The sequence below is a fragment of the Balaenoptera borealis genome (genome assembly GCF_965194805.1).
Source record: "Balaenoptera borealis genome assembly, chromosome: 9".
In the NCBI taxonomy this organism is placed as follows: Eukaryota; Metazoa; Chordata; class Mammalia; order Artiodactyla; family Balaenopteridae; genus Balaenoptera; species Balaenoptera borealis.
Genome location: NC_138873.1, coordinates 31,185,418 through 31,209,626, shown reverse-complemented (window position 1 = coordinate 31,209,626; position 24,209 = coordinate 31,185,418). Strand labels below are relative to the sequence as shown.

At 37.3% G+C, this 24,209-nt stretch overlaps 1 protein-coding gene across 2 annotated transcripts in view; it reads left to right on the top strand.

Moving 5' to 3' along the window:
• ENPP1 (ectonucleotide pyrophosphatase/phosphodiesterase 1) overlaps window positions 1–19,648 on the top strand; it is a 72,044-nt gene extending 52,396 nt beyond the window's left edge. For both annotated transcript variants that reach the window (XM_082406365.1, XM_082406366.1), the window contains 9 exons: window positions 241–328; window positions 1,793–1,962; window positions 2,806–2,857; window positions 4,226–4,380; window positions 5,930–6,059; window positions 7,125–7,205; window positions 8,043–8,175; window positions 9,766–9,928; window positions 11,857–19,648. In XM_082406365.1, coding sequence (XP_082262491.1) covers window positions 241–328; window positions 1,793–1,962; window positions 2,806–2,857; window positions 4,226–4,380; window positions 5,930–6,059; window positions 7,125–7,205; window positions 8,043–8,175; window positions 9,766–9,928; window positions 11,857–12,027 — 1,143 coding nt within the window. In that variant the 3' untranslated portion in view covers window positions 12,028–19,648. The remainder of the gene's footprint in view (window positions 1–240; window positions 329–1,792; window positions 1,963–2,805; window positions 2,858–4,225; window positions 4,381–5,929; window positions 6,060–7,124; window positions 7,206–8,042; window positions 8,176–9,765; window positions 9,929–11,856) is intronic.
• The last annotated feature ends 4,561 nt before the right edge of the window (window positions 19,649–24,209 follow it).

Here is a 24,209-nt window from a genome sequence, read left to right as displayed (position 1 = left end):
TTGTCACGTTAGGAATTATAATGCAGTTAAGAAAAATAACCTAGATGTCCTTAGATTAAAAGTACAACAGGGGTTAAAATAATATCCTAGAAAGTCCGCTGGGCACAGTATTTTTCCACTTACCTTAATATAACCAGTTTATATATGTACAATGGGGAAGATATAAAATACCTTTTTGGTGACCAACTCCATACATAACTGAAATGAGTAGATAAACTGTTTCTTTTCTGGCCAACATAGGCCCTCTTTATTGGCTACGGACCTGGATTCAAGCATGGCATTGAAGTTGACTCCTTTGAAAATATTGAAGTCTATAACTTAATGTGTGGTAAGTGTGAACAGGCATCTTTTCTCCCTTCTGAACACAGAGCTGGAATAGGATTATGAAAAGTAGGTCACATGTTGGGCACCTTTCTGGAAGTGATGATATGGCAAGACAGACCCTTATATTTCCACCTTTCTTCTTCCTGACCCGGAGTCATTGAAAAAATGTGCAGAACATAATCATCTGATGACTGACCTGTTCCTTCCACTAGACTGCACAGTGGTAAAGTACAACACTCAGAGTAGGGAGGTCTGTACATCCCAAGCGCCCAGTACTTTGCCAGGCCCTGGACTTCATTAGATGACAGTTGAACCAGATCAGGGTGGAAGCCAGAGAAAAGAGTTTGGGGTTGTGAAAGGAAGACAAAACAGGTGGATCCTCTGGTAGCAATAATAGTTGAATTGATGGCAATGTCAAGGTTATAGAAATGGAGGAGGACATATTGACTATGTTCTTAGTTTACTCTGCACCTTCCAAATTAGTACTTTTATGGTTGAGTATTGCATTTTAAATATTACTTCCTTTTTCTGATAACAATACTGGGCATTTGTAAAACCTTAAATATGTTCTAAGTAAAATTATTTTAGTGAGCGCCTGTATACTTAAATGAGTTAATATATCCTAAAGCACTTAAACAGTGCCTGGCATATAGTAAGCGCTTTACTGTATAAGTGTTTGCCATTATTAGGAGCGTGAGTCTTAGACTTGGACAGAGCTGGTTTTGAATCCTAGGTCTACTCCATTAGTAGCTTGAAATCTTAAGCTAAACACTCTGGTTACAGGCATACCTTAGAGAAATCGCGGGTTCAGTTCTAGACCACCGCAATAAAGTGAAGACTGTAATAAAGCAAGTCACATTATTTTTTTGGATTCCCAGTGCATATAAAAGTTACATTTATATTATACTGTAGTCTATTAAGTGTGCAATAGCTTCTGTCTAAAGAAACAATATACATACCTTAATTAAAAAGTACTTTATTATTAAAACATGCTAACCATCATCTGACAATGTGGGGTTGCCACAAACCGATTTGTAAAAAATGCAGTGTCTCTGAAGTGCAGTAAAATGAAGTACAGTGAAACGAGGTCTGCCTGTACTCATCTACCAAATATTGACAATAACTTATTAAATTGTTTTGAGGATTAAGTAAGAAAAATATATTAGCATACTGATTGGCATATAATAAGCATTCAACAGGAGATAACTATATTTATTGTATACATTAAAATTTAGAAATTTTTATAGAGAAGTACAGCATGCATATCAGTATTTCCATTGAGAATAGCATGGTCATAAGTACTCTACAGCCCAAGAGAGAGAGATTTATAGTTTTATTTTAGGTAAAGAGTTAAGGACTCTTAAATAGATTTGGCTTTAAAAGATAAAATTCATAGTTCAAGTCTACTATTTATTTAGTTTTGAAATTTCTAAGTAAATCTTTATTTACCATTCTTGAAATTATGCAGATTTACTGAATTTGACACCAGCTCCTAATAATGGAACTCATGGAAGCCTTAACCACCTTCTAAAGAATCCTGTTTATACCCCAAAGCATCCCAGAGAATTCCGCTCCTTAGTCCAGTGCCCCTTCACAAGAGCCCCCAGGGAGAGCCTCGATTGCTTGTGTGATCCCTCGGTAAGTAGTCTCAAGAAGTTTAGCCCAGTGGGTATGGTTTTTTAACACCCTCTGCATAGCATATGTTGTAGAAATACATAATGATTAAATTAAAATTTATGAGTGGGAGTAAACATATATTTATTTTCAATTCCAGTGACACATGCCGACCTTTTTATTATTTATTTTTCCTGCTCCGGGTTTTTGCACTCTCACTCTATTTTTATCCCCCTGTGTCGAGACTTGATTTGGCTGTAGGCTGGGAGAGGTCTAGCTGAGTCCTGAAATGTACTGAATCCCAGAATCCGTGCTGATATCCTAGCAGTGAGGTCTTTTATGAACCAATCACAATATTCCTTTTCTAAAATACATCCCAACCTATTTTAAATTTAGAGGGAAAATAATCATTTTTTGGCATGAAATGGATTTATGACACTTTTCGTTTTTTACTCCTATCTTAATATACAGTTGTTGTAAGGAGATGAAAATACATGACAAGTTATGAACAAAATTGATAGTGTCCATAAAAATAGACATTTGAGTAGTTTATCTTACGCTTTCCATTCTGTTTTAGGTTTAATTTAGACTTGTAAAAAGACTGTTAGAGTAGAGATAAGAATTATAAAGCAGCAATTACATTCTTGTTTTCGATGACTTGTGTTATGCTATGCTAACAATTTTGTCTTTTTGCAACTATTATCCCTATTCTTTTATCTCTTCTTCAAAAAAAATAACTTTCACTTGCACAAAATGATTTTAAATTTATCTTTGTTCTGTGGTGGAATACTTAAACTGTAAAATTCATTTATTACAAAATGAAAGCATGTTTCTCAGTCCTTAAAAATTGTATCATTAATTTTTTAGATTTTGCCAATTGTGGATTTTCAGACACAGTTGAATCTGACAATGGCAGAAGGTAAGGCATGCTTAGTCTTGAGCCTGGGATGTGGAAGCAAGCTTTTTCTCAACAATGTGAACCACAGAATTAGTTTTTGGGTCATTGTTTGAGAATACCAACAAAATAAGGTAGTAATGGAGGACGACCTGATGAACCGGAGAGATTTCTTAGCTTGATAGTCTAGACTATTAGTCATAAGGAAAGAAAGCATGTTTACAGTGGAAACAGCATGTAATATAATTAGTGGAAGCTGAATCACTCTTTATGAACTTAGTGGAGTGTCTTGAGATTTTGAAGATATTTATAGGTTTATACAATATTATAATAATAGATCCTCAGATTTCCATTTAAAATACCCATTAGCTTTCTATCTTACCTAATTCTTAGTTAATTATAAGGGAGTATAAATTGATTTATTTATCTAAAGTTATTTCTTCATAACTTTTGAATGAAAATTAAGAATATGCAAGCAGCTGATGAAATGTGGATATTTAGCATCACTTTGACACAGTCTCTGATCCTTAAGTTACTTGGCTCACAGCTTTTTCTTGCTGGAATAAAAAGGTGAATTATGCATTCATATATGCAGAATGAATGAAGTTCTGCATTCATTTATATGAATGAAGTTCTATTCATGTAGAACTTCTCTTTATAAAATCTCTGTAAATGTTCAGATTAGAGAAATCTCTGATGGCCCCAAGGTGGCCAAGTTTTGTGGTGAAAAGTGACACCTTGGAACTGAGTAGATATGGGTTTGAATATGAGCTTAGGAACCGTATGTCCATGGAAAAAGCATTTACTCCCTATAAATTGCTGTTTTCTCATCTATAAAATGGGCATATAACCTTAATTCTTAGGGCTGTATAAGAATTAAATTCAACGATGTATACAAAGAACTCTAAAAAAGTATCTGATGCTTGGGAAAAGGGGCAGTAAACGGTATACATACTATTGTTGTTTCATTCAGTGTAGTCTCATAATTTCAGTTTTGAACTTCTGCTTTCCAGGTACACACATCAACCAGAAAATTTTCCTTCTGTAGTATATCCTGGAAAATAAGTAATAAAGACAATGTTAAAGAATTTTAGTAATATAATTTAAGTCCTAATTGCTGAAATTCCTAGCAATTTCATGTAATATCTTGTGATATCTTAGTATTACATTGATCTTTCAGAATCTTCATAGGCAAAAACTGCAGTGAACTCCTTTTTTTTTAAATTGTTTATGGTTCTGCTCTTTGTAATTAGTTTAAGTTTATAGTTACAAATAATTTTTCAATAGGGTTAAGTAGAAGAAAGAATTAGATCAGTGTATCATTATGTATTATCATATCATGCACACTAAGCATATTTGAATGGTGGTTTCATTTTCCCCCTATGACCCAAGAGAAGGCCATTAAGCGTGGCACTCTACCTTATGGAAGACCCAGAATTCTCCGGAAGAATAGCACTGTCTGTCTGCTTTACCAGCACCAGTTTGTGAGTGGCTACAGCCATGACATCCTGATGCCCCTTTGGACAGCCTACACCATCGACCGAAATGCAAGTATTTGTCACCTCTTTACCTTTGTGTGGTTATTTTATATTATCATTAAGCAAAACATTGAAAGCATAGTTTCTCACTGTCGATCTTGGCTCTGTAATCGGTTCCCAAATTAGAAGATCACTGAACTGAGAGTCAGAAAAATTAGATTCTTGTTCTAGCTCTGCTACTAACTAGCTACGTGACTTTGACACTCAGAGCAAACTTCTTCTGTGAAACAAGGGTGTGCAGTGAAGATTTCTCCCTTGCTTTTGTTTTTTCTCAGTTTTAATATTTGATGATTCTAATTTCTAATTTAATGAACTCAGTTTTACAATCAATTTATCTCAAAGTACATAGCTGTGTAAGTACAAGGATTTCCCTTGGCTGCCCAAATCGTAGGGGGTCCTCAGTGATGGAGAAGGCCATTAAAGCTCAGTTACCTCACTGTATATACCACCTATAGGAAGACACCCAGACCAAACCAGGGAAAGGTCAGGGATCCTGTCTACCACCCAGACCAGAAGAGTTTGGCCTTGAAAGAAGTAGGGGAAAATATCCCAGAATAAGACCACCATTCCCCCTCACTCTCGTCCCTTGGGTGCTGTGGTAGAAAGATAAATGATGAGAAAGAGAATGGGGGGAGGAGATGAGATTTAGATCTTATCTGGAAGTGAAGTTTTAAACTAGACTGACCAGATTTTCGAAAACTGAAAATGTCTGGCAAGCTATAGGATGCCCTTAAGGGATGGAAAGGGGATTTGAGAGAGCTTAGTTGACTGTAGCAGTTAGATTTTAAAAACAGAGCTTTTGTTACTACTCACTAAGGCTGCTAAATAAAAAGATAGGGAGACGTGTATATATATATATATATGTAATTTCTGTGTCTATATATAGATATATTGAATACACACAGACATTTCAGGTATTAACATGTTTTTACCTTAATTTGATTTTTAATTTTTAAAGAGCATCTTCAAACACTTTAAACACATTTTACTTGACTTTGTAGTATATAGCAGTTTACCCAGTGTTTTGTAGGTCCCCATCCTATTTATTGTTGTTTAATACCTTAATTATGGTGTTCTTGGACTCTGAATTTTCAGTTTTCTTATATAATGAAAGCTGCAAAAATTCAGAGTCATCACTACTCCTGAGATTTTCATATCGAATTGCTGTTCAGTGGCTTTTCTCCACCCCCTAAGCCCCACTACTTTTGTTGTTGTGGCTGTGTTGGATATGAAAGAGTCTATCTCTAAAAGTCAGCAATTCACTACACAAAAGTTTGAAACTGAGTAGACAAAAACATTATAAACAAAATTAGCACAACATAGTAGGAAAATATTTGCACATATATGATTAATACCCTTAATATTGTAAAGAGTTCTTACACTTCAGTTAGAAGCAAGATGAATACTCTCGTAGAAAAATGGAAAATGGTGAAGGACATGAACCAACAGCCAGAACTCCATGACTTTATGTTGTGATTCACCTTTAACTATTTATAAAACTCTCTGTTTTTCTTCCGTATGCCTGATCCCTGATGGTCCTTTTCATTTTGTTCTTCAGGATAGTTTCTCTACAGAAGACTTTTCCAATTGTCTTTACCAGGATCTCCGAATTCCTCTTAGACCTGTCCATAAATGTTCGTTTTATAAAAATAACACTAAACTGAGTTATGGGTTCCTTTCCCCACCACGTAAGTCTCTTCCTCTTTGACCTTCCCTTTCCCTTCTTTCTCTCTTTCGTTTCCTTTTCTTTCTTATGGGGCAGTGTACGTCTTGTTTATTTATTGGTGAAAATTGTGAAAGGGAAATAGAACTATTAGGGAAAATTTTCAAGTGTCTAAAACTTGAGTTTTGGAAACCTTTTTACTTTTGTTTGGAGGGTGATGGATTTAGTGCAGGCACTGTAGATAGAACATTCTTCACTTTTCTGCATTTCTTTTAAACAGAATTTGAGAAAACTCAGGTCAGAAGGATGCATCAGGGTTCTTAGGAAGGAGATATCATTTTGTTGTTTGAAAAGAAAAATGTGACTTGTCAAAGAATTAGGTAAAGGGAGAGCCTAAGTGTGCTTGTTCTTTCACTGGTACAAAGCCCCTAAGGAATGGCTTTTTTTGAAGTTAAGTGTTCTGTGTTTTCAAGTGGCAGACTTGTATGTTAATGAGAAGACAATTTGAATCCGTCCTAAAAAGGCAAAACTCAGAAGCCTCCAGGTGCTCAAATACACCCAATATCCAATCGAGTCCCCAGAGCAAGCTTCTGAAGTCAGAACTTGGCTATTGCATTATAAAAATAGACAGGTCTAAGCCAAAAGTCCATACAAAGAAGCCTTGTACAGCATTTTGAGGCAGACATCCTGTGATGTTTTTTCTAGTTAGTAGGTGTTGTTCTGAAGCCAGATATTCTCTTTTTTCTTTTCACTGTGAGAGAGTTTTAGGAAAGAAGATTGTCAACACAATATACTTTAGTTGAAATAAGGCAAATGAGGTAAAATTTGAATATGTTTAATTTGAGACCTTCATATTAAAGATTCTGTTTCATTGATAAATTCATCTTGAAGAAGAAAAGATCCAAAGATTTTGTTTTTTTTAAGGGACTTGACCAAACACATTGCATTTCCCCTTGACCCAGTACCTGGGAAAGTTTTACAAGTTTAAGATGATACTCAGCTGATGTTTTTAAATGTCTCCCATGAGAAAGTATAATTCCTAGTGTTACATGTGAAGAATGAAATAGTTGACCTGTTATTTTCTTTGTAGAATTAAATAAAGGTTCAAGTCAAGTATATTCTGAAGCATTGCTTACTACTAATATAGTGCCCATGTACCAGAGTTTTCAAGGTAAAAAATTTTAATCTTATGTCTCATAATTTCAATGAATTTCCCTAAATTATAGGTATGATTTATATGTAATAAGACTGATGCTCTAAATTAAATGACTAAATATCAAATGTGTTCTTATAGGTTTGTTTAACTTTGAGAATACCAGTACACAAAAAATTCTACAAGTATTAGAATTATGATATATTCCTATAGTTATTATTATGCTTTGTACTTAAGTGTTTACAAACATTTTTGGTGGAAAAAGTATGTAATGTTCTTCCTAAGTTATGTAGCTAATACGGTCTACTAACATATATTAAATTTCAGTCTATTGTACTATTTAACTATTTGGAAGTTCTTGATAATTGTTTTTTATTTTAAAATGAATAGATTTTACATCATTATTAATTATTGCAATACTTGACTCTTATAAGAATAAATACACATTTATACTTTGTGACATATAGAATTTCAAAATATAGAGCATACAAGGAAATTTTTACTCTCATTTACATCTAGAATGCTTTTGAATATTTCAAAAAAATTCAGATATTAACAATAAATTTGAATAACCTGCCTTGTTTGTGTTCATGATTTTTTTTTATGCTTAATGATGATGTGTGATCACAGCTTCATGATAATGCACATGTTTAAGGATGCCTCAAGTAGAGTTGAATTCAGCATTTGCTGGTTAGTCCTTCCAAGGGCCAAAGCTGAACAGTGGATTCTTGGCCAAACTTGACTTTACCCCTAATTATGACAAACGCTAATTTTGAATCATGGTGTGGATTTATTTCACATGACAACATGGCACCTTGTTCTTTTGAAACTGTACTGTCGTCCTTCTTGTTTCAGTTATATGGCACTACTTTCATGGCACCCTGCTGCAAAGGTATGCTGAAGAAAGAAATGGTCTCAATGTTGTCAGTGGTCCCGTCTTTGATTCTGATTATGACGGACGTTATGATTCCTTGGAGACTCTGAAACAGTAAGAGCGTATTTCATTTACTCTTAAAAACAGCTCTCAAGTGAGATTACCATCCAGTTGAGTCAGCAGAACCTTTTCTATCTGATGCTATTCATATTTATGTACATGACATTTCTGATTACGCTGGAAGCCCCTTGAAATATCTGATTAATTTTGATGTTTTGCTCAGTGTTAAATATTTTTTAGATGAAAGCAGTGTTTATCGCCCACTCAGCTCAGATGAATAATTCTGTAGTTCATATTAAATACTGAACTCTGCCTTTGTTAAGAAGATAACATCAGTGTTGAAAATCTCTCTGTGTGGCTATTGTTAAGATACTGTCTTAACTTGCATACTGCCAATTAGAAGATGAAGAATGATATAGTGTGGCTGGAGGCATCCTGAGTCAAGGAAGCAGAACGCTTATAAAGCGGTAGTGCCCCAGGGTTGCCCCTGGTCGAATGTCACAGCTTTTACCCAACTCTACCGGCAGGGGAATGATACAGTGACCTTCTTGAGAAACCATCAGTGGTGCTGTTTTTATAAAGGAGAGGGGAAGAACATTTTAGAGACTAGTTAATCTTTATTAGAACAATAATTACAAGATTTTTGGAAGCAATTTTTCTATTCAGACTATAAGAAAAAGAGAGTGAAACATCCACTGAGATTCAGCCCCTTTCTGAGAACCACTCTCTCAGGCAGATTTAGGGATTACTGTTTACACACATACACCTGTGATCACTTTAGTTTGTAAAATTACATTTTTCTTTTTTTTTTTTACTATAACCCTTGAGGCATAAGTGTCCCATGTAAATGCCTCAGAGATGACGGCAGTAGAATGGGAAAAGAAGAGAACTTATACCTTTCCCATTCACAGCTTCAACCAGAGCGCTGTCTCCATCTATTTATGTATCATGGTTCCACATACGATTATGTTTAAAAACAATGATACCACTACCTTAAATTTTGAAAGATGCTAAAATACCACCCAAACAAATCTAGTTTGTTTTTTTTTTAATTTCAAACAAATCTAGTTTTGAGACCAAAGGAAATGGCAGAATTAAGATGAGGTAAAAGTGTCACTTGGGACATCTTTGAGAATATGCTTCAATTAAAAAAAAAAAGTTATGGGATAGGAAAGAAGATCCAGGTAAAACATAGGAGAATTCATAGGTTCTCTGAAGGAGCTAGAATAAAAAAATCCCAAACCAGTTCTCTTTCACTCTCTGTTCATAACTGCCTAGAATATAAAAGACTATCAGTAATGCTTTAGAGTCTTGGTTGTACATATTCAAAATTGATATTTTTCTCTTTAGTGTCTCAATTTCAGTTTGTTAATGTAGAATTACCCCCAAAAATCCAAAGTTTAATAAATTTCTATAGAAAATCACATTATTTGGATTGTGTTTAGCTGTCTTCTAATTCTTATTCTTTCTCCATCTGGCAGAAAATGTTGAGGTATTATGATAACTAGCCTCTTACAGTATGTTTAATTATTTGACTGAATTTTATTTTGGGATGTATTGTATTAACAATATACTTGAGTGAAATATTCACTAAGAAGAAGATAGTTATTTCTTTCTCAAAGTGAATATTACCATATTTTACAGAAACAGCAGAATCATCCGTAATCAAGCAATTATGATTCCAACTCACTTCTTCATTGTGCTAACAAGTTGTAAAAATACATCTCAGACTCCCTCACAGTGTGAAAATCTAGATACCTTGGCTTTCATTTTGCCTCACAGGACTGATAACAGTGAGAGCTGTGCTGTAAGTAACCTTTTTTAATTTACCTTAAACACTGACACATAAATATGTTTGTGTGTGTCATATCTAACATAACTGGTATATACATGTACTTTGAAATTATAGGATGGTTTTAAATTTGATCCTCTAAGATGACATATCTTCAGAGAACATCATTCTTGTCTGTTAAAAGCACTAACAGTAAGATCAAAATGTCAAAACTTAGTGACCTCGTATGGCTTAGCCATTAAATCCATGTCTGAATTCTGGGCCCTCCCCTGCAAAAAAGGGCAGCAATAGACTTATGCTTACACTTCACTGACCACAATGATGTTAAGTGCCATGAATTAGGCATTGAGTCCCTTTTCCATCTGTACCATTCCAAAAGCTATTGTACCGATATCTTAAATACAAGCATTTAACAAATTCTATAATGGCAGCGTAATTAGAAGACACTAAATATTGAACGTGAACCAGAAAGAGGATTATTTGAAGGTGTATCACACATACTTACGGAAATAGTGACTAAGGATTAGCTGGATATTGGCCTGAGAGAACAGATCCCTTGTGTGTACTTTTTATTTATTCCTGTAAATATTGGAACAGATGGCAGATATCTACTGGCCAAGTAGTCTATTGAGTCAGGGCTATTCCCCTGAAAGCCAGAGTGAGGACTGCTGGAGAGGAGGAGACTGAGTGGAACAGCAGTTTTGGGTAGTGGATGACTGGAGGCTAATGGGAAAGTGGAAATTATTGGTCTGTTCCTTTTTATGTGAAAAGTCTATATTTACCATTTCCAACTAATGATATCTTAAGGGTACATGAACCTTTATTGAAGTATGCCTTTAAAGTATAATCATAGTACACCAACCAGTGGATATGTTCTTCATCTGACTTTCTCCAGTAGCCATTTTCAGAAAAATGTATATCAACACATGGATGTATGATTTCCGTCCCTATTACCTGCCTTAGCTACCATCTCTGCTTCCATGTGCCAGAGCATAAGGCTTTAATTCTTTTTTGATCTCGTATTAGCTAAAACTTCACTACCTCACCAGAAATGAAAGTGCGTTTTACCACTTCCCCTAATCCTTTCTTCATCGCAACCACATTGATAATTGATTCGGATAAGAACTAGCGTTTGTATAGTGCATTTGCATACATCATTACATTTGATCTTCAGAGTAACCCAGTAAGGAGGGTGCAGGTAAGAGAATTAGGATTCAGATGTTAAATAACTTGCCTCAGTTTACCTGGTAGGATAATGGTAGAAACAGGACTTGAATCCAAGTTTCTTTAATTTATTTTAATTTTTTTATATATGTATTTTTTATTTTTGGCTGTGTTGGGTCTTCGTTTCTGTGCGAGGGCTTTCTCTAGTTGTGGCAAGCGGGGGCCACTCTTCATCGCGGTGCGCGGGCCTCTCACTATCGCGGCCTCTCTTGTTGCGGAGCACAGGCTCCAGACGCGCAGGCTCAGTAGTTGTGGCTCACGGGCCTAGTTGCTCCGCGGCATGTGGGATCTTCCCAGACCAGGGCTCGAACCCCTGTCCCCTGCATTAGCAGGCAGACTCTCAACCACTGCGCCACCAGGGAAGCCCGAATCCAAGTTTCTTGATGCTAATTTCCATATTCTTTCTACATGGCATGTTGCTTCTGTTTTCTAACATTTTTTAACCCCATACTGTTGACGTTTCTTGCACCAAAGTAATAGAGGAACATCTGTTCCACATATACTTTTCCCAAATTTGATACATCTATTAAACAAACATGCATGGTACGTATTAGATAGTGAGCTACTCAAGAGCAGGGATTATGCCTAACAACTCTCGTGGTATCTGCCATTTAAGAGCCGAGGTGTCACGGCTGATTAAAATGGGGGAGATGGAAAGTTCATAGGGAAGGTTGATTGACTGCTCTCCAGTGACTTTTCTTCCTTTCCCACGCTCATAGCATGGGAAGCATGAATCCTCATGGGTTGAAGAGTTGTTGAGGCGACACAGAGCTCGAATTGCAGATGTTGAACACATCACTGGACTCAGCTTCTATCAAGAAAGAAAAGAGCCAATTTCAGACATTTTAAAGTTGAAAACACATTTGCCAACCTTTAACCAAGAAGACTGATGTTTTCCATTCCAAAACCACGCCGTAAATCTTTTTGAAAGAACCTTCTGTTTTATACATCCTCTATTTACACTATTGCCTTGTTCGGAGACTGTTGACCGGAGTTAGAACTGGGAATCCTCTTGTGATACACAACCATCTCAGGGAAACTTGTGGCCTCCGCATAACAGTAGGAAAGTGTTCCTATTGAGTCACGCACGTGTCTGAATGTGTAAGAATTGTTCAGATTGGGGAATAAAGACAGACCATACCTAAAACTGCTCTTCTACTTCTCTTAAGGGCAGAAGTAGCTGTGAACATTCTCTGGACACCAGATGTTTGAATCTTATTATCATTAATAAACTTCGATGATGCTGGCAAACACTAGACTGATGAGGAGGATTGGAATAGGCCCTGTTTCATTCGTTTCTTCCCAGGAATTTAAGAGTGATTCTGGATTCTTTTTAACTTAGAGTTTATTTTAATTTTAATCATAAAAGTTAATGGAAGCAAAAACATTTGAGACCCTATTTCTATCTTTTCTGTACAGCCCCTCAAAAGCCAAAGTATGTAATCCTGTGTTATTTTTTAACTGTGACTGGGCTTCTTCAGATTTAATGATTCTTTCAAGTTAAACTTTGAGGGAAGGCGTGTATTGAGTACATCTTTTTCTAAATTTTACTCTACATTTGTACCAAAGAAGAAAAATATTCCCATCCTTCTCACTGGTATTTAACATAGGTTGAAAATAACTCCAAAAATGGTTATTTAGACTGTTAAAAGTGTGTCTTGTCTTAGTGAAGCTCCACAGAGCTTGTCAACTCATGCAAGGTGGCATTTTTCATCCAGATAGTGGGAACGTTTTCCTCTGTGCACAAAAAATGACGCTACCAGCAGCAGAGCTATACTGTTCTGAGCTGTTCATTTTGAAGTTCCATTGATTTGAACAGAATGTGTTACCATCATTTTATATCTTCTCGGTAGTCATGATAAATGAACTTGATTTCTCTGCTTCATAGACTATACCCTTTAGTACCAACCTGTGGACTTTCAAAAGTTACATTCACTTTTAGGCTACTTGGGTCTGATATAAGTCTTATATTAATACAACAAAGATCTGTATTTGTCCTTCATATGATACTTGTTCTTCAAAAGCAGAGGGGCCACAAAGACCTAATTTAGATAATACAATTTGCATCTGAAAATTATTTACTAATTTAGAAAGTCTCATTGGTTTTGTTTTAGTCCCACAGATCCCTGAGGTTCTGTACATTTTTTTTCCCCAGTCTGTTTTTTTCTCTGTTGTTCAGATTGGGTAATTTCTATTGTTCTATCTATCTTCAAGTTCACGGATTCTTTCCTCTGTCTAATCCATTCTGCTGTTGAGCCCATCCACTGATTTTTATATTTCAGCTATTGTGTTTTTTTATTTCTAAAATTTCCATTTGATTCTTCTTTGTAGCTTTTATTTCTTTGCTGAGAAATTTTATCTCTTGGCTGAGACTTTCCATTTTTGCATTTGTTTCAAACATGTTCATAATTGCTTATTGAAGATTTTTATGATGGCTGTTGTAAAATCCTTGTCAGATAATTCCTACATGTGTCATCTTTGTGTTGGCATCTATTGTCTTTTATCATTCAAAAAGATTTTTCTGGTTCTTGTTGTAGTGAATGATTTTCAACTGAAACCTGGATATTTTAGGGATTATGTATGAAACTATGGATCTTATTTAAACCTTCTGTTTTAGCTGACTTTCTCTGTCATTACCCTAGCAGGGGAATTGGGGGCACTGTCTCATTATTGCCAGGTTCCTTACTCAGCCTCTATTGACATGGGGTAAGAGGGGACCCCTGTTACTAGGCAGGGTGAGAATTCAGCTTCCCACTGGGTCTCCATTGATGCTTCCCTGGCTGAGATGTGCAGGGCACCTTGTTACTGCCCCCATGTGGTCTCCACTGATGTTGTGGACAGGGGTGGCAGGGAAAACTTTATTATCACTAGGTGGGAATGAAACTACCAGTTTCCTACTCAGTCTTCTCTGATGCTGTCATGGCAGAGGACTTGGGGCACCTTTTCACAACCTGGCAAACCTCTGTCTTTGCTGGCATGGGTGGGATCATGGTCTTTTATGTGGTGTTTAGTTCGAGTGGAGCAGTTATTTTTTTCTCCCTTGCTAGGCCACTCCTCTTCTGGTCCTTTGGCTGGTGAGATAGCAGGCCTTTCTTGGGGCTTCTTTTTGTCTGTACTCATTGACATTTCCAGGTTGCTGACTTCTTCAGCAACAAGTCTGGCATATATGAACTAAAAGAAAACCCAGCAGAACTCATTACAGTGTTGTTCCTTGGGTCCCGAGATCCCTAGCCTGTCTGCCTTCTCCTCTCCACCTTTCAGAATCTTGCTATGTTTATTTTATATATAATAATGAAGATTTTTATCTGCACTTAGCAGAAGGATATCTACTTCTTTATAGAAGTGTCTCATTGATTTTTATATATTTTTCAAAACACATGCAGACACAGTTGCCTCTACATGGAGCATCTTAGCAGATCTTAATTAAATGGATGGATGCCTTTCTCCTTTGCCAGACAGCAGGAATACAGAGAAAAGCAAGTGACAATCCTTCCAGTCTTGGTGAGAGAGAGGAGGCAGCAGCAGTGTAAATGATCCCTAAAAGATGGTAAATGTTATAACGGAGCCATGGGCAGGGTGCCAGGGAGTACAAAGCAGGCACTGGGTGCTGCTTGGAAGTATCAGCAGTGGCTTCCCAGAGGTGGTAATGATTGGGCTAGGACATGAAGGATGAATTGGAGCTCTGCAGGTGAATAAGTGAAAAAACGGCATTCTAGCCTCCCTTGGGTGGATACATTTGGGGCATTTTTCCATTTACTGCTACTTCCGATATTTTCTACAAGTGTCACTGTGACCAACTTACAATATACAACTATTTCGTTTTTCTTACTTTGTTAATCTCCTGCTCTTAAAGGAAATGTCAGACTATAAATTCTGCGCTGATTCTTTAAAGGAAAAGGCATCCACATCTGTTCCTACTTAGCTTTCAGTTGCTCTTATACAATGTGCTTTTTTTTCTTCTCTTGTCTTGAAAGAGACCCTTTCTTGCACTCTTTCATCTACTTAAGACATGTGACTAGTCCCCGGTTTGAATGGTAAATTCACATGATCATATATGGAAATGTATGTATCCTACTTTTTTCAATAAAGGCTATTCTTTCCTTTTCAAATGCACAGCAAAACCTTTATTTATCCCTAATTTTGCTGCCATTCCTCCAGTCAGTACTTGTTAAATGAGGTAAGTAACTCTCATACATAATTTTCTAGCTGGTTAGTTTATTCACGGCAGAGCAAAAAATCAGGTGAAACTTAAAAATATTTCCAAGAATCAGAGAAAAGAGGGCAAACCATAGGGGGAAGAAGGCGAATGTTCAGGTTCCGGCAGGGTAAGGAGATATGCAGAGCGTGGTTAGGCCAGTTGGCCTGGCTGGTCCTGTTTAAGGAGATAAGACCCACCAGGATAGAGCTGAATCACTGAGTCCTCCAGGATAGGCTACGGCCACCCCCCCACCGTGACTATTTTCTGCCATTAGCTGCAATAACTGTCCAGCCCAGATCTGTGGGTACGTGTTTATCTGTAATTGAAACTGTTGTTTGAACTTTGAAACTAAATGTGATTATACTTCACGCTGAAGCCTATCGCAGGAATTTGGTGTGTGGGTGCTTTCATAAGCACCAAGTTAAATTTTATCATGGCTATAGTCCAAGGGCGTTTTCCCTGATTTTTTGGCCAGTCTAAGTATTGTAAGGTAGGGGAAAAAAAGAAAAAAAAAACTTCTATAGATTAAGTGTCTCTAAGCTAAGAAATGTGAATTTACAAATAAAAGTTGTATATACAGAATCTTGGCTGCTTTCCTGCCTGGATGTGGATGTGTGTTTGGAGGGTGGGGTCAGGAAGGGCGGGTGATGGTGTTTCTCCAGGGATTGGTGCTGAGTACAAGGGTTGTAGACAATTAACTCCAGCTGTGTTGTCAGGAGGAGGAAGAAAGATCCGAAGTTCATTTCAGGTTCACAGAGTTAACCATTTCTGATTTGTGACCTATATCCTTGTTTGTGGTATTTTAATTACATTTAGTCGTACTTCTAGGTAACAACGAGTGACAGGCATATATAAATATCTTTCCAGTATTTCAAATGGTCTGAAACCAGGAGGAAAGTCTCCAACTTGTAACTTCCATAGATTTTTTTCAACATAAAATTTTTGCATTTATCCTTTCCGTGATAGATAAATAATGAGCGGAAAAAAAGGTGTTTGCTAGAAATCATATCTGTACCAGAAGCCACAGAGGTATGAAATACGTTTTAGTGTACTAGAAATGAAAGAATCTCTGGAATAGGTATTATACCCATGGGATGGCAAAAGGAAGCAATGTAATCCTACCCCAACGTGGTTGTTTTAAATTTAACTTCATACTTTCACTCAAATCCTCAATTCAAGGGACAATTTGAGGATTTTAGTAAAAATATCTAACACATTACTTTAAAAACTCATATCCAATTTCATTATATATCAGAAATTCAGAACTCAGAATAGACTTCGGCTTTCACAGAGTAGAGATACAAAACAATTTAATAAACATCCAGGAAATGAGATTTTTACATCTCTTGATAATTTTGCCCCATGATGTCCAGGTATTTTTCACTATCAAAAATCGTTTATGCCTACACTTAGATGGCATTGCGCTGGGTTTAAATAAAGGAAGCAAAACAGGTCTCAGAACTGAAAGTTTATAAGCTAATAAAAACTTGAAACAATTTTAAATAAATGAGAACAACATTTTCTCAGTCCAATGAGTAGATCTCATTGCTCAAATTTCCACAATTTAAGAAATCTCAAAATTCTCAATCATAAACTACGCTATACCTTGACACAATTTCACTCTTTGAAGAGTTACTCACTTTTATTAAGGTCAAAACGGAAACAGGCTGGTAGATTTATGGGGCTTTTATTTGTGTACTTACTTGTTTTTAAGATAACGCCACTGTTTAACTTAATAGCACACTTAAGACACTGCAACTAGATTAGATTCAATTAGATCAAGATTGACAATAAATTTCAAAGCTGTGCTTACTCTGTGTCAAGGAATTAGGCATTAGAGATAAATTGGGGAACAGGACAGATGGGAGGCCTGCCCCCTTGGTACTTACTTATCAACCTCTTAAGTTCTAGCCCAACGCACATGTGCTTTTGAAACCTCGTCTCTATCCCCCTAAGGGATCCATCATGGGATCATACCCTCCTAGACTTTGGAGATTATAAATAGCACATGCCTTCAAGGCTAGACATTCTTACGTAGTTGCACCCAACTGCCCATATTCCATAACCTGGGCACAGTGTTGCTAGATGGCATTGAGACCTACTAAGAGATTGTCCCCAGCCCCTCTCTTCCCCCCACTGCCCCGCCCCCCCACCCCATGCTAGGTCTAAATACATGGCTTGCTAAAGGCAACCTGCAACCATAAAAGGAAATAAAATGATTTTAAAGTGATGTGGTTATAGGTATAAGAGGATTGTTGGCTTCTACTTGGGGCTTCCAGGGAGGGACCTGGCAGGATTGTCTCCTAAAGAGAACACATTACCACAAACCATATAAGGAAAGTGAGAAGTCCCAAGAAGCTGCATCATCTATACTTTTCCCAGCCTGTGATCTTCTGTTAAATTTGCTAAGACTGTATCCTTTGAGCTTATCCCCAAAAACTCTAACTTTGATGAGATATATGTTGAGTGATGTTGAATGTGCTCTTTCGCCAGGAGTGCAACTCTATACTGTGGGATTTCTTTCCTCCCAGTGGTTGTAACCGTAAAAGAAAATTAATCAGTCAATCTAAGAAAGAATTGGAAAATTTTATTGGAGCCAAATTTGGGGATCATAACCCGGGAAGAGCATCTCAGAAAGCTCTGAGAACTGTTCCGCCTGTTAGAAGTCAAGACACAGTTTATATAAGTTTTTTGAGACAGATGGCTGTACATTAAATGATGCATTATTGACAGTTTACATAATCCAGATTTAAGTGCCATGATGGTGGGTCATGTGATCCTTTACAAGATTAAGAAGGAATGTTATCTTCTAAGGACTTGTCTTGTTGATGCTGGGAGAATGTTGCTGTTTATGGTTGAGCAGGTATTCCTGCTGAAGGGGAAGGTTTGGTAAATGCATAATGCAGATGCACAATGCACAGTGGGGGGAGAGGGGAGGCCAAAGGGCAGAAAAGAATTTTTATGTTTAAATTTTTCCTGTCTTGCCATAAATATGAATTTTATTTCACATAACTCTCATTTGGTATTTAGCATGTTTCTTAAATTGATATATTCCTTTCATGTATTTATTGTCTTGTCTGCAAAGTCATCTGTCACTGAGAACAGAAATAATCTTTATATCCTCTGTTTCTAGCACAATGCCTGGCAACATAGTAGTTGCTCAATTTAAAAAATGCCCAGGTGAATAAAAACCAATGAGATGATCCTAACAAAACATCCATTTAAGATAGCCAAGGAATCACAGGTTACAGAAATGCAGCTGGAGGACAATCACACTGAAATTAATTATTCTTTGCTTCCTTAGTTTTTAAGCGCCAGATGGAATTTTCAGTGGGATATTCTTTAAAAAAGAATTCATCTAGAGATATGTTTCTAGTGCACAACGCAGATTTTTTTAAAAAATAATAAAAGATCAAGAATGCCTTTCAAGGGTCACTTACAGTTGTTTCATTGACTACATCCTGTGGAAAGTATGATGCCTGGTGAACTGAAAATGAAAAAAGGAACTCTTCAGAGTTTTGGCATGTCAAACGAAAACCTCTCCATAAAGCACACAGTGTTTCTCCGGTAACAAGCTGCTGTCGTAAACATTCAATGGCAAAGGTGAAGGTGCATGGGAATGTCATCCATGCTACGTAGCCCAGGCCCCAGGAGCAAAACTGTTTTTTTTACTATACAGGCTAGTTGTGTTTTATCAACAGGCTGCCACAAAGGCCTGAGGCAAACCAGACGGAACTGGCTTGATCCAAGATGATGGACAAAGTAGGCTAAATGTCACCACTTTCCTTGCCTTGATTTATCTCTGTGTTTCCATACCAACATCTGAAAGCTGAGAGACACTTCCCCCGACTCATCTCTGTGTTTGTTTCAAAAGTACCTGGTGTTGGGCAGAGGTGCTTTGCAGCTGTACTAGGAGAGATACATGCTTTGAGAGAAACACAGCAGTCAGCTGCTCCAAACCTGGCCCTGACTTGACCACAGGACCGCACCTGTGCAGATGAAGCCTGGAGGAGTCTGAGAATTACCTTTGCTTCATCCCCATGCTAAGATCTTCACCCAACGGGGGGATTTGTACCCTGCTTGCACAATTGGTGACGTGTGCAAAGGAGTGTGGAAGACCGCGCATGCCCGGGCTGCCCCCAGAGATCTCCACCCCTTTCCTCGTGCCTTGATGACCTGTCTGCCTCCTGACCCTTAAAATTCCCTTACTCCCCTCCCTTTTTAAGTGCTAGAGGAGATGGTGCCTTTAGAGCATGAGCTCCCCTTCTCCATTCTCTGGCCATTGAATAAAAGCCTGTCTTGCTTGCACCAAACTCAGTTTCCTTATTGGCAACGTGAACCTGAGTGGGAAAGAAGCCCCCGACCGAGCTCGGGGGTGGCGGGGTGGGGCCTTGGTTCAGCAAGGGCCCCAAGAGGGGTCGTTACATCTCATACAGGAGAATATCTTAGTTCTCATGTTCATCAACTCCAGGTAACACCTTCTGCTGTGGGGGAAAGCAAATCAGCCTGGAAGAAATAAGTAGGTGGTAGGGACCACACCGGAGCTTCTGGAACAAACAGACTTCAGGCAACTTCCCTTTACCAAAGAGGAGAGATTTTCCTCTTTCCCACACCTTCCTCCTATCTTTGAAATCTAGGGCAATGGAATCTAGCATTGGCTAAGATAGTAGTGAACCAAGAAGTGTTAGAGGTGGGTGAAATCATCCCATCCATCTCTGATGGAAGGTTGACAAATGATTAAACCTAAATTCTCGAATAACCAATGAATCAGTAATATTATTATGATAAAGATCTTGAGATCAAATATGATGTTAATTACAATAAGTACCCATTACTGGGTACTTATTTTGTTCCAGACATTGTGCTAAATGATTTACATATATATTCTCAACAATCCTGTAATGTGAAAATACTCATCTAACCATAGCTAGTGGGTTATCCCTGGCAGGGATTTGAACCCAGGTCCTGGCAAAGTTCATACATTTAAGGAGTATGTCATATTGCCTTCTTAATAAACACATTGAAAATGTTCAAGTTCATCAAGTTCTACTCCATCAGTAATTGAACTCTGAAACAGTTCTTGAAATAAATTTATTAATAGTGTGTTAATAGTATGACATATCACCAATTTTTTAAAAAAGCACTTAGAAACAAAACAAAGATACGTTAACCCTCAATTGAAATGGGCAAAAGTCTGGATTAAGACATGCACAGGAAAGAAATGAAAAGAGCAAACATAAATGCATAAAATGTTTAAATTCATTTATTAATGTATTTTTATGCTTACCTTGTGGGAAAAAGATTAAAAAGATGCAGATCTCCAGTGTTTCAAAGTTATAGGCAGTCAGACCTTGAGGAGGGCAGCACAACATAAGATGCTATGACATCTCTGACGGCAATTTGACAACTGTGTTCTGAAAGTCTAAAAATTGTCCACAAACACTTCAGTCTTCGGTATGAAGAACTTTCAGTTCTTCAAATTTGTTCTGAAGAAGCTGTGATCCAACTGCTGGAAGATACAAAGTAATGCTCAATCTAAATGGTTGACTATTACTAGGGAAACAGTAATGGTATAGTATATTCATATAATAGAATAAACTCTTAAAAAGTGATGCTTATCTAAATTTACTAAAGTGGAAAACTTCACACCATAGAAATTCAAAATGACAGCTTCTAAAATAGCATATGATAATTTACCGATTCTGGTGAAAGGAAAAATAAAATCCCTTTTCCTCCTCTTTTCCCTTCTTCTGTCTTCTCTTCCTTTTCTTCTCTTTCTCTCCTCTTCAGTGTCACCCCTCTCATTGTTCCCTCTGGAAGTTAATGCCCTAAACTATTAACAATATTTGTATCTGAGTGGTGGGATTTGGGGTGATCTTCAGTTTCTTGTTCCTCTATAATGCATCAATTTTATAATCTGGAAAAAAAACAGTAAAATTCATTTAGGCAAAAAATATTTTGAAAATTCATAAAGTATTTGAAGTGTCTTTATCCACGTCAATATAGGTGGTAATAAATGTCTGAACAGCAGAGAGTATCCAGTACCAAAGGATATTGAATAGGTACAGCTTAATAGTGTGTACGTGCCATTCCCTCGTTGCATTGCTGTTTGCCATAGCGATGCTAACACAATTCCAAAAGGCCCATTCTGACTTGAATTCTGCCATAGACATGTGTCTGCACAAGACATGTGTCTTTTATCATCTTCCTTCCCATGTTCTGTGTGCACACCTGGTCCAACTTCCTTCTAATCCATCATAGAAGAAGTGTGATTCTTTTTCTTTTTCCCCCAGACCTGACTCCTCACTTCCTCCAGGGCTTTGTTTTCTTAATGATTAATGCTTCTTTCTCACACACACATCTGCGATTCCTACCTCTGAACTGATTCCACATCTCTGCTTTGACTATGCACGTGTCCTTCTTCTATTTTTCTAAAGTATTTACCCTGTGGCATCTGTTCCCTCTGGCTCCCTCACAATCTTCTCCTCTCACTGTAGGAAAGGACAGATAAGTGATTGGTTTTTATTTCCTGATGTTATTTCTTCACCAACCTCTCCCCTTTTTTGTAAAGTCCAATAAATTGGTTTCAGACCATGTCTCCAAACTTCACTACTTCTTATAACCTCTCCTAAAAAAAATAACAATTTCCTAATTGACAGATTTTATTTTTATTTTGGCAATTTAAAAAATATATTGTAAAATATAAGGAGGAAAATAACAATCATCTGATGCAGTCACCCACTGTTAACATCCTTTCTGGTTTATTAACTTATTGATAATTGCATTAATCTTTGTGTTTTATATTTTCAAACACTATGATTATCTTAAGCCTCCTTACATGGCCCAGATTCCATTTTTCAGTAATGTTTATTTTCTTCTTTCTTATTTGTAATTTATTATTTCTATATTATTACTTCTTTGAGCCTACTATCCCCCCTTTTAAAATCTCCTTCTATTATTTTATTATACCTTCCTTAAGTTTATTTTTATTTTTTGGATTCACGTTTCTGTTAACCTGTTCTGTAATGTGAAACATTTCTTTTGACCTATGTGTTTTTCTTCTAGATGGGATTGATGTAATGAGCTCTTCCTTCCTTCCCTCCTTCCTTCCTTCGTTCCTTCCTTCCTTCCTCCCTCCCTCCTTTCTTTCCTTCCTCTCTCCTGCCCTTCCTTCCAGCCTTCCTCCTTTTTTATCCTGTAGTAATTTGCTGAGTTTAATGCCATTTCTTTTCATATTACTCATCCTATTTTGTTCTGAGATGAAGCGATCATCTTCCAGTTGTGTCTGAGAGTTGTTTGTGTTTTCCTTTAAACTGTCAGGGAGGAATATTTTATGTCCTATCCAATTTTCTGAAGTCCAAGGGTAGTGTAGGGATGGGAGGAAAGATGGACTGAGGTTGTCTTAGACTTTCTAGGATATTTGAGATCTTTCCTTCTTCAGAGATTGTGTCTCAGAGAAAGGTACACTTCACCTTAGGTTAAAAAATCCTATGTTGGATAATTTTAGACTTTGACTTATTTCTCCAATTTAGTGCATACCAAGGAGATTTCACATATCTGTCAACCGTATTTTCTCTTTCTCTGTTTCACTGGTTTTCCTCCCATTATGTCCCTATTTAACCATTATAATAGATTGTTGGCTCTTTCCATTCTGAATGCCTCTTTGCAATGAGACTTTGCTGCTCCATCCCTAGAACGTGGGTTAGCCTTGTGACTTACTTTGACCAATAGAATGTGGCAGAAGTGACATTTCTCCACTCATGAGGTTGTCCACCAATGAGGTCACCTTGCCACTTATGCTTCTGCCTCTGAAAATGCTCCTACTACCATGTAAGGAAGTCAGTGCTTAACTACTGAACGATGAGAAACTATGTAGGAGAGAGGCTCAGCTCACAGCCTGTTCCAAGGGCCCAAATGAGAGGATAAGGCCATCTGATGGCCTCTAGTCCCAATGGAGCCGCCAGATGACTGCAGCTGTATGAGTGGCCCCAAAGGAAACCATCAGAAGAACCACCCAGCTGATCACAGTTACAGAATCATGAGAAATAGTAAATCATTATTTTAAGCTACTATGTCTTAGGGAGGTTTTTATGCAAAAATATATAATTGATACCTGAACATGGATGGTATCATAAGCCCAACTCGAAACATGTGACATTGGCTTTGGGACCAGGCAGTGGGCAGAGGCTGGAAATGGTAGAGACTGTTGAAGGTAGAAGAAAGGACTACCTGTGTTATGTGTTATACTATGTTGCTGTTCTTCACAATCTGTCTCCAGTTGTTTGTGAAACACTCTGAAGGGGACAAGGCTGAGTTGAAAATTGAGACATAAGGCATTTGTGTGCGAGTGTTGATTCCGTATTTGAAAGGACACATTGATGCACATCAGTGTTCATTGAAGCATTATTCACGATAGCTGAGAGCAACCCCAATGTCCACGGATGGATGAATAGATAAGCAAAATGTTGTCGATACATACAATAAACTATTACTCAGTCTAAAAAAGGAAAGAAAATCTGTTACATGCTCCAACATATATGAACCTGGAGGACACAGGTGAATAAGGCAGTCAACAAAAGGCAGTATTGTGTGGTTCCACTTATATGGGGCATCTACAGTGTCAAATTCACAGAAACAGAAAGTAGAATGGTGGTCACCAGTGGTGTGTAAGTGGGGGAAATAGGGAGATGTTAAATGGGCATCTGTTTTGCAAGACAAAAAAGTTCTGGAGATCTGTTGCACAACAGTGCAAATATATTCACCGCTACTGAACTGTACACTTAAAGATGGTTAACACGGTATATTTTAAGTAAGGTGGTTTTTGTTTGTTTGACCACATTTTTTTTTTTTTCAATCGAGGGGTGGGGAAGGACA